The sequence below is a fragment of the Lingula anatina genome, chromosome 6 (genome assembly GCF_051362555.1).
Source record: "Lingula anatina isolate TDL-2025a chromosome 6, LinAna3.0, whole genome shotgun sequence".
Classification (NCBI taxonomy): Eukaryota; Metazoa; Brachiopoda; class Lingulata; order Lingulida; family Lingulidae; genus Lingula; species Lingula anatina.
Genome location: NC_141772.1, coordinates 3666287 through 3677454, shown reverse-complemented (window position 1 = coordinate 3677454; position 11168 = coordinate 3666287). Strand labels below are relative to the sequence as shown.

Here is an 11168-nt window from a genome sequence, read left to right as displayed (position 1 = left end):
TGGGGTACAAATATAATTTGTATATACAGGTTTGGGGTATTACACACATACACTCAATTTTTATCAAGAGTTACCGTATACATTTGGGTTTTCGCTCGCGTCTCGTTTTCACGAACTAAAACTGTTAAATAGCATAAGTAGGTCATATTACTGTCCAGTAGTTGGACTGTGCAAGAAGCAGAAGGGGGACCGCGTCTTCGGGTAGTTTTTTCGAACGTATTAGATACTATATGTCTAGTTACACAGATAATCACTGGAGATGGCTTTATGCCTTAGGAGATGGAAATCAGGAGTCTAAAACAAGGAAGTTGATTAATTTTGTGACGATGGGGGACGAACATTTTGCACAATTGTGCGAAATAAATCCTTATGAGGAGTAAGAAGAGATTTAAAATCAATCGCACTTGTGCTGCGTTTATTTGATTATCTCTATTCTTAACTTTTTTTTTTTCATTCGTGCAGTACATGAGATATCATATGCGCTTCCCGTCTAGTCGAGGTTCCACCACTTCTAACCAGTTCTAACCGTAAATGGATGGCATTTGAAACTTCAGATGAAAAATCTAATAAAAAAGCGCTGAAAGATACAATTTGAAAGAATGGAATTAATGGTGAATATCTGTTACACCATCGTCTTTAACGTTACCATGCCCTATTGCTGCCTAATTCCAGCAGACACATGATGTCATGTTGACATATGACGTCATGTCTGTGGCGAAGCAAAATAGTGAAAATACAAATCTACCACATACTCGTTTTATCACTCATATTTTGTATTCCATTTTTATGGCAAACCAGTTGAAATATTTTTGTATCTCAAAAAAGATAAGACTGGGCTTTTAAAATTTCAGTTTTTCTTATCCAACGTTTACCACCAAATTTGAAAAGGGAAAAGAGAAGTTGATTTATTAGATAGAATAGTTACTAATATGGAATGAAAATTACTTTTCTGTAACATCTTCGAGTCTGGTCGCCGGCGTGTACGTTTTAATTGCTTTGTCCATCTATGCTCCTCGAGAAAACCATTTCTATTGATCAGAAGACACTTGAAATGGAATATTTCTTCCCATTGTTTAAGGTCAGTGTCTAATGGTCGTAATATGTCAAGTTAAACAGCACAGTGCCACACGATTGATCTCTTTTCTCGTTGAAGACGCTGTTCACGTATCTACGTCAACTTTAATCATTCCACGTGGGTTCTGTCCGGGCGTCATTCATCAATTGCCCGCTGTTTCAACAATTTTGTAATTTCGTGTCTTTTACTGTGTTAAGTGCACATAATAGTGATTCGGAAACATGTAGGCATAGAAGTGCCAACATCCCTTTCGATCGTTGAATTTTCAGCCTTCTTACTGTCGTTTCTCATTATGACATAAAAGTTCATCATGGCGTCCTGGTGATTTAAACGCATTCGTCTTGTCATTTTGAGACCAAAGAACCATTATCCCAAAACCCTCCCCATGATTATTCAGTAATTGATTTCCCTGCTTTTTTTTTTGTCCAGTTCTTCTTTTGGGCTACAACTGACCGCGAGATGTGAAGTGATAGTGTTAATTGTAACTGCAGGCCCAAATCTTCTAGGATTATAACGCGTAATTAGGGTTAGAAATTGTACATTCCAGACTGGATTTATAATCTTTTATTGGGTGGGTTAAAAAAAGTTGCCCCGAACGATTATTTTTGATTCCCAGAAATTTTTCCAACATCATAAATCGAAATTTCACTAGATAGTGCTTCATTTAAATTACCAAATTACCAAAACAGCCTAAAACAGCTGTGTGGTTTTCAGCGCATGAATGGTAGTCCAATTACGAAATGCGGGAATTCAGCGTGTAAAGTGGTGTCCTAGATAACGGTCATCTTCTACCCTCTCATATCAGGGCCCCCTAAAATAGTATACAAAATTACACTATGGGACATTTTTGTAACAGCTAGGTTACTAGCGCAGCCTGTGTTCAGAGGGCATTCATCTCTTATGCTTGCCATACTGCCACGGCCTCTAGGCAGTTGACAATTGTTTTAAAATCACGATGGGACAACACTCCAAACCATTCGCGTAAAGTATGAAAGTACCTTGAGCTGATATGAACTCTCCAGCTGTTGGTAAACAAACACCAATTCAATACACCGGGGCCTATCTAACCCGCCAAGTATACAGCGGTGGGTTCCTAAATGATGGCAAATGAAATGGCGATATATATTTCATACTTTTTGGGATATGTGTCACTGCCAAAGATCGAGACGTGTATGAACAGACGTGCATTGTCATAATATAGAGGCTGAGAGCAGAACTTAACCGTACAATAGACAACCGAATGATCAGAGATCACGGGACTATGGTTTTTGAATCGGTTACCACAGAAATATTGCTTTCTATATAGTATTGACTTAAAACTTTGTTATAGCACCAGATAGCATTGAAAGGAATTTCATTGAATTATCATCAATGACCATTTGAGTCCTTAAACCTGTAAAATTTAACCTGTAGGCCTACACATTTAGTGCTCAATAAAGAATTATTATAATACGCAAATTAAAGTATATACAGAACACATTCATCACGCGTCAAAGAATGTTAAAACATTAAAAGCGTATACAACATCGGTCTAATTTGCAACCTGACAACAATTCAGTTTCGACAGCTGCCTACGCTGGAGATTATAAGCCATGGTTGTAGTTCTTTTGCAAAGGGAGTTTGTTTTGTTAAACAGTTATGACGGTGTCATAGTTCAATTATAAATGGCACGGTGCAAACCCGGTAGATAGCCGCTTCATTTCTATAATTCTCACAACAAATTACTATCATTCCAACCCAAAGGAAGAGGTCGTCTTCTAAATGGTAGGCCTACCTGTACAGCTAGCGTTCTTAGATGCCCCACACCCTGTAGGCTTACTATACGCACACCGTTAAAGGTCTTTGCTCTGAACCTTAACAACACTTGTTGATGGATCTAATACACAGTTCCAGACAGAATAATACCTGTATCTTGGTGGAAAGTGACTGGGTTATAAATAATTGGTTTACTGGAAATAGACAAAGGCTAGATATCCGTAGCTTCATCTTAAGCTCTAATGCATAATAATTATAATAATAAAAATAAAATACATTGTAGGCAGGCGTCGGTACTTCTGTTCGCCTCACTGTGAATATTATTAAACCAAATGTAATGACCCGCTTGCAAACAATCAAATTCTCTCTTCATTACGAGCGTTATTACAGCTCACCACGGAATGGAAATAAATTTCCATTCTATATTTTATACACAGCATGCGGTAGAGTGCATTTTGATAAGATTTAGCACGCTAGAGCAAGATGAAAATAAATAGATGATTTACTGATGTACTTTCATACTGCGTCCAAAGTTTGGCTTGAATTATTCATGATAGATCTAGCGTTCTGGCATGGCGCCGGAGTAGATACTGGTTCCTTAAACATCAGCCATTTGCAATTCGTACTGAAAGGTTTTGAAAGGCATATAATGGGCATTACACCTTCGCACAATTAAAGTAACCAAACCTTTGTATATCGTGTTTTTTTTTTTTAACTTTATTGACCACATTTCACAACCTTCTCCTTTTCATCATTCATCGGTAAAATGGATTATCCATGGCGTGAGTTTGCGTGATTCCATTTTTGTGTGAAAAGTGCAACCCTCAGTCGATACATTTTGAAATGCTTTTAAGAATATTTCACATAATTCGCATTCTTGCAGAACATCGTTTTTTTTTTATGAGATACAATTTTGTATGTTGCTTACTACAAGTTACCAGTTTTATGAGGGGAAATATCTTTGCTCTTAATATTTACCAGAAAAGGGTCCATATTGAGTTACTTTCAATAAAAAGAGATATTATCTTGAATTTCAATTCTGAACAAACCTCAGCAAATAAAAATCACCTTGATATTTGTTGTCGAATCAAATGAAAAAGACTCAAAGTCACGGCTTATTTCAAATTTGACATTCTAACTAAATGATCCACTTCCTCTCCGCTATCAAAGTTTCAGCTGAAGTCATGTTTATAGAGATTTCTCAAATGTCGTGCAATTAATTCTGACAAGTTGCTTTCGCATTTCCGGGGGGTTTTCTTTACAATCCAGGGCTCCGCCATGAGACCCTCGCCATCCATCAACTTCTTTGAGATTAGATAACAATGAGAAATCGTTACAAGAAGGAGATCCATTATTAATCATCCGGGTCTTTTCTCCCTGGACTCCCGTGGCCACAGTGATCAATTTTTACTTTGTGCTCTACACAAAACACTTGACATGCTGTTGTTTCATTGATACAAGAAGTCAATAAATCATATTTTCATTGCCTTTTTCGTATAACCAAAATACGAACCCTTGTCAGTTGACATTTTGTCTTTATTAGCAAAACGCGCAGTATCGGCGAAGATTCAATACATGTAGGCCTATATACTGTTCACATAAAGCCATAGATTTTAATCTACGTTTTGAGTTAAAGAAAAATGGACAATTGCCAGTTTGCACTGTATCCTTTGAGTGTCAGTTGACTTTCTTTTAAGGTCAACAAGCTACAACAGTAACTTAAGATGGTACAATTGGACGCTTTAGCTCGGCATTCATGAAAACCCCTCTCCCCAGTTTTAGCAATCGTTTTAAGGATGTAAGGTCTTCGAAGTTAAATATGTTATATTGTGCTTCACGATTACCTGCCTGGATGGGCAAGCGTTAAGTTTGCACTGTGTATATGTATATGTATATTGGTATACTGTGTATATTGTATACATCGGTACGTACTGTCTCACTGTGTGTTGGTATATTGCTTGGACTTGATGAGGTAAAATGTGATCAACAACAGGGGCTTTATTGTATAATTTTGTTACAATGCACGAGCACCTATAGTTAGGCATACTTTAATATTCGCATTACATGCTCATTTTTTTTTTAAGGACGACTTCATAGTTACAACCAGTTGCCATGACTATTCCTGTAACTGGATGTTCTTACATTAAATAAGTACGATATTTTTAGAATAAGATACAATTCCCTTAATTTCCTTCCAATTCTGATTCCACTCTAAAGGGCACCACGGGGCTCACGGGGCTTGGCAGACTGAGATAAACGCAGTCTGAAGGCGACTGAAGCAAATATTCCGGACGTAAGCGCTGCAGCATCATGGGACACATGATAGATTAAAGTCAAAGAACAGACAAGAGGGAGCGTTCTTCTTAAAACGCCGGCATGAAAATGAAACACAAGGGATACGGCACTTTAAATGGTCTATCTATTTTGATGTTTAAAGACAGTTAATAGGGGTCTGGTTATCACACGTTCTGCATGTTAAGCAACTCCTAATGATGTCAGTAACTGAAGGGGAGAAACAAATTCTTTGGCGTTTAGAATGTTTTGATTCGGAGATGGGCCGAATAGATGTCTGATTTCAAGTGAAAATCCGTCGACCTATTGATGAATGAATAACTTTTTCCAGTTAAAAAGCCTGAGCCATTTTGGTGAATTTTTTAATTCATGCGTGAAATATAAGCAAAAAAAATGAACCCCGTTGCTATCTTGACGCACTAGGTGCGTATTGTTTATTTTTTAAAGAATGCCTCCAGCCAATAAAGTTAGCTCATTTGGCTCATAAAGCTGCCATATTTAATACATAAAGCTACCACATTCAGCCTATTAAGTTGCCAATTCAGCCCATAAATCTACCATTTTTGGCCCATAAAGTTGCCATATTCAGCCCAAAAAGCTTTCACATCCAGCCCATAAGTTACCATATTCCACCCATAATGGTACCATATTCACCACATTAAGTTACCAATATCCAGTCCAAGAAGTAACCATATTCGCCCAAAAAAAGTAAGTCTCTAGCCCAGAAAGTAACCATGTCCAGCTCATAAAGATAGCATATTCTGTCCATAATCAGCCTATAAAGTTATCATATTCAAAAACTTTGTCTTTATTTATTTGAGAACAAAATTTTAGTGTATAAATCCCTGAAAATATACACCTGGATTTCCCCGTGTGAAATGCTCAAACACATGCTACAAAGTTAGAATTCTGACAGTAGGATTGCGTTTGAACTTCAGTTTATCATTTATCATTTCATATTTAAAAAAAAAAACGTCGATCTAACTGTGAAAAGATAATGAAACTATTTATGTCAAATTACCGCGTCAATCATTTTGACCAACTTATATAATTACGTATCTACAAGGAATACTCATACCGGTGAAAAGGACATATGTCCAATTACTCTTGCTAAATCAACTGCGCCAATAGATCCCTTTAATTCCACTGAAACAAAGGGATTGATTTTAACGTCCGTCAATGGGCATGTCTTTACCACTCTTGACTTAACGCATAGCAAATATATCAAGACGACTGAAATTATTCGCTTTTTCGTTTCCAACATTTGATTCAAAATTATAAGAGTTTCTATAGCAATTTTGTAAATCCATGCTGTAATTGGAAAACTTATTCCAAATAAGCTGCAACAATTTATCCCCCCCCCCCCAATTTCTCAAAACAGAGGAAAGGGGTACCAAGAATCCCACATAAACTTGTTTCGTATACCATAAAATGCCCTATTATAGATATCATGCAAAAAAATAATAAACAAATGTATAAATTTCTGTTGAGGTCCCTTTATAGTAGCTAGATAGTTATATTCATGTTCCTACAGTTAGAGCTTTAGAAAGCATTAAACTTGGTGATTAAAGGAAATATGTTGATATTTCCAAGAAGGTATTTATTTTTCTTTCCTTTAACAGTTTTAAGACAGAGTTCTACGAAGACACTGTTCGATACATTTACGCAGATTTCTGAGGAAGGTGAGAGTTGAAAGTCCTATTTATTTATTTATTTATATTTGTTCTGGGTCTACCTCTGAGGCTGGAAAATTGTCTGCGCAAAAAAAAAAAAAAAAAAAAAAAAAAAAAAGATTTTATTTGAATAGAGCCGTTCATTTGTTGTGGGGAAAATGAAAACGCACGAAATTAATGATTGACGCTGGTAATTTAAAGCTATTGTTTTCTGAAGGGAATCATTGATGATTGTTTCAGCCTAATGAGTTAAGTGCTGTCTAATGTCAAACTTGTCCCTTGGATTTCACAGCACTATAGGAAATGACTGCGATACATGCCTTCCATTCCTTTTGTCTCTCAATACCCCTCCTTGTATTTTACTACCTCTCTCCTCTCTCTCTCTCTCTCTCTCTCTCTCTCTCTCTCTCTCGCACACACACACACACACACACACACACACACACACGCACTTTGCTCTCATAATTAAACGACCACAGATGAACGACACAAACATCATTGAATTCTTGCCACGGCCAAATCCACCCGGACAAACGGCGCTTGTACTGTGGAAATTACCTTTTTCATATAACTGACCGGTGGGAGCGGGATTTCCTCTTTCTGGTTGATTTTAAGTAATGAGTCGCACAGAGTGCTTGTCTAATTCGTCGCCCAGTGTGCTCGTGGCCTTTGATGTCTGTACTATAGGTGATACAAGGGAATAGGTTTAGGTTGACAACTTCTAAGTACCCGAAATGAGTTCATTGATTGCTTATCATTAACGGAATATATCACACGCGCTGGCAGTACATAAACAAAAAGATACGTAGATAGATAGTAAGACAGATTAAAAATGAGTTAAATAAATGGTCTAAGTGAGCAGAGGCTGCAGTTAACTCCGATTAGTTGAACTTCAGTGGAGTAGTGTTTTAATGATTCACTCCCCCCCCCCCCCATGTAACCCACCTATAGGAAAAAATGCCCCTATATAAACTGACAATACAGGTGTGTATAATTATCGAGATAAAACGTTTTGAAACCACAACATTTTGTTTCCATTTATTTGAATATTCGTGCTTAATTTCCATGTAGACAGTTTTCATTTAGTAGTTAAAATAATGAATGAAAACAACATCAAATGGCAACAAAAATTACAGTCCCGTGAGAATAACGTCTGTGCTAAATGTTCGGGCCAAGAAAAAAAAACATTTTAGAGAATAATTTAATCGGATTGGTCATATTGCTTGAGCCATTAACGTATTTCTCTGTTTTGTCACTAAAATTATTGCTGTAATGAAAGATATCAAAATGCTGATTACCCACGTAATTGCAGACGAAAGTAGTTTACAGATTTAGCTGGGATTCTGCCAACCCCTTTATTACCAGACGTCACAAATATCAAACGACAGAAGCGTGCTGAAAATACAGTGGTGAGTTTCCAGTAATCTCCGAAACACAATGCCTGCAAACATTTAACATTCACCGTAGATTACAGGCCCCCTGCAAATCAGTAATTAACCCTCCTTGTCAGCTGCTGACGTCATGAACAATTACACCTTTATCAATATACAAAATTGCCACTTGAAATCTTCACGGTAAGTGCCCATAATGCTGTAGTTGTAATCGAGTGACTACATTTCCATTTTGTAATTGCGTTTTTTGATTGTGGTAGGTGTGATTGACTGCTGGCACATCCGGGTGCTCACCGCACAACAACAGCAGCTCACTGAGTTAAACCCGCAGCTATTTACAAACATCCACATTGTTTTAGGTGTTCATTGCCTCTGGTTCCAGAGCATCGGACAGCTACAGCAGCTCTTTCCGCAGCTATTTGGGGTTATCAACATTGTGTTAGGTGTGAACGGCAGGAGCGCAATCACGCCACAGTTGTGTTGCGTCTGTGTGTACCAACCGTGCAAACGCATCAATAGTTAATCGCCAGTTTAGATGCTTAGACCTATATTTGTACAAACAAGATGCACTGCAGATTGTCGGGCCCATTGAACTCAACAGCAGTCAAAATACAAATGCTTCACTAAAAAATGGCCTTTGAACAACCTTGTTATGTTAATCAGAATGATAGGTAAATTAAAGAAGACAGAGAGTTTTCATGGTGGCCTCTCTGAATTCGCTGGATCTGTACCAGTAAATTACCGGATTAACCACTGTTCCAATGCTGTTTAAGCACACAAAAAATGACCTGTAAATATAAAATGGTAAACAATGAATAGGCCTATAACACTTGCTTTTCTTGTTTAACGGCTTCTTTTGAACATGCAGTGAAAGAAAAATGATCATGAATCTGACAATTATAGTTATACTAAGCACAAATACGCTCTTTTAAAAGTATGTTTTTCTCTTACATTCACAGTGCTAAGATGTCATCATTATCCTAGAATGCGTTAGACTTTTTATGATGAAAATCGATACATTTTATATAATCGAGAAGGTGAAAGGCTCCCATCATAACATGACATTCTTGTTATTGTTAATTTGCGGAAACTGTTCATAACGTTATTATGCATAACCAGAATAAGTTGGATTTCTGTGTGTCCTCCGTGGTTCCATAGCTAATTCATTTATTCTGTCTTCATAACTTCACATCGTTTATGGTAACTACGAGGGTAGCACCTTCGGTACGAGTTAACTCTGCACTTCTTATCTATAAACTAAACATATCAGGGACCATTCCCAGACCCTGTCGTACTAACTGTGGATCGATCTATCTCCGAGAGGAAATTGCAATCAATCGCTAAATTGCAATCAACTTAACTGGCTTAGATGTCTGTCACGACTACTGAAGCTGTTAGGGGGTAATTATATAATTATCGTTTAGCAGCTTCAGTATGCGTGCCAGACATGTAAGCCGCTTAAGCTGAAAGCAATTTAGCGAGAAACCCCTAGGAGTTGCATCGATCCTCTTAGATCGATCTATGTATGGGAACCCAGTCTAACACGTTTTCTCACAATATTACAATATATATGTACCCCCCTCCCCCTCCAAAACACACACACACACACACACACACACACACACACACACACACACACACTCCAATGCCGTTGCAGTTAAGCGGACACTAGTCAGAGGCATCGCAAGGTCATAGGCCATAGCTTTGTATCAAGGCGAATCTCTCTTTAAATTACATGGCTTACTATTAGGCAAACATGCAACCTGAAAGGAGCGACGCATTTTTCACACAAAGGGCGCCAGTCATGCCACGTTATTTCTATACTTGCCTGATATGAATCAACTGCGGAGTCATCCCGTGCTTGGATTTATACAGAGCAAAAACCAGCAACGGAGTGTACAACATCATCCAGACAAGTAAAAGATAAAACAGCGTCTTGGCTGCCAGGATGTCGTATCGCGGTGGTGACGCGGTCTCGTCGGCTGGTGCTCCCTGGGGTTGCGGCAGCGGCCCCGGATCTTCGAAAGGAGCAACTTGGTTGGTCCTTGTCTTCCTGACAGTGGCATAGATGCCCGAATACGATACGACGATGAGGACGAAGAGAACCCCATACAACGGTGGGCAGAAATGGGTCGTGAGGATGTCTTCATCCGTTTTCGCTAAAAACTGCCGATCGTCATTCAGGCACATGTAGTATGATGAGGTCGGGGTGAACGCCGATGCCACCCCGAACAAAAGCCCCATTGTAGTGCAAACTACAATACTGCCAAACGTGAATACCTTGTATGGCGGCTTGTTCCAAAGGCACCTGAACTGAATGAGCCGCACGAGCGCCAATGCGCCAAATACACAACTGTTGGTAATGTTGGTGAAATATGAAGCCGATACCAAAATTTGACATTCATCCTCTGTAAGTCCGGAATAGTCATTAATGTGTTTTTTTAGGTACAGCGAAGACGAAAAAAGGCAGTGTGCAGCGTCCATCAGAGATGACCACGCAACCAGGGTGTTGGTTGGCGTCCTGAACGCGCTTTTCAGTCCTATGGTCAGAACGATAGCTGTGTTCATCAGAATGCCGAAAACGACGACGAATAAAAGCACGGTACAATTGATGCCACGCAGAACCTCTGGTAAATTTTGGTCGTCATCTGGAACCACGGTGGAATTGAAAGTTCGATTGATAGACCCATGAGACACGTTTGTGGCAGCAGACATTTTCGTTGTCTGTGGGGCGACAAGAGGAATTACTTTTATGAAGTAACGTGTAAATCACGCAGCTCAAACGCGTGGGCAATTAACACGTGCGTAATTGTCTCAGAACCAATCCTGACCACCAATAGTCGTCACAGCCTCGTCTTGGCTTTATTCCTGCGACAGTGTCATTTGCATATTTCGGCGTCAATCTAGAATGTCTAAAAAGGTAATGCTTTAATTTGAACTGCAAGAGTCCTACGTCAATCTTACATTATATTGCCAATATTA

At 38.6% G+C, this 11168-nt stretch overlaps 1 protein-coding gene across 1 annotated transcript; it reads right to left on the bottom strand.

The window, feature by feature from the left end:
- Positions 1 to 7815: 7815 nt before the first annotated feature.
- LOC147761014 (uncharacterized) lies at positions 7816 to 11168 on the bottom strand. The gene is made up of 2 exons (XM_087016273.1): positions 10015 to 11168; positions 7816 to 8974 (listed from the first exon to the last, which is right to left on the bottom strand). The coding sequence occupies exons 1-2, from the start codon at positions 10899 to 10901 to the stop codon at positions 8863 to 8865; spliced, it is 999 nt and encodes a 332-aa protein (XP_086872399.1). The 5' UTR covers positions 10902 to 11168; the 3' UTR covers positions 7816 to 8862.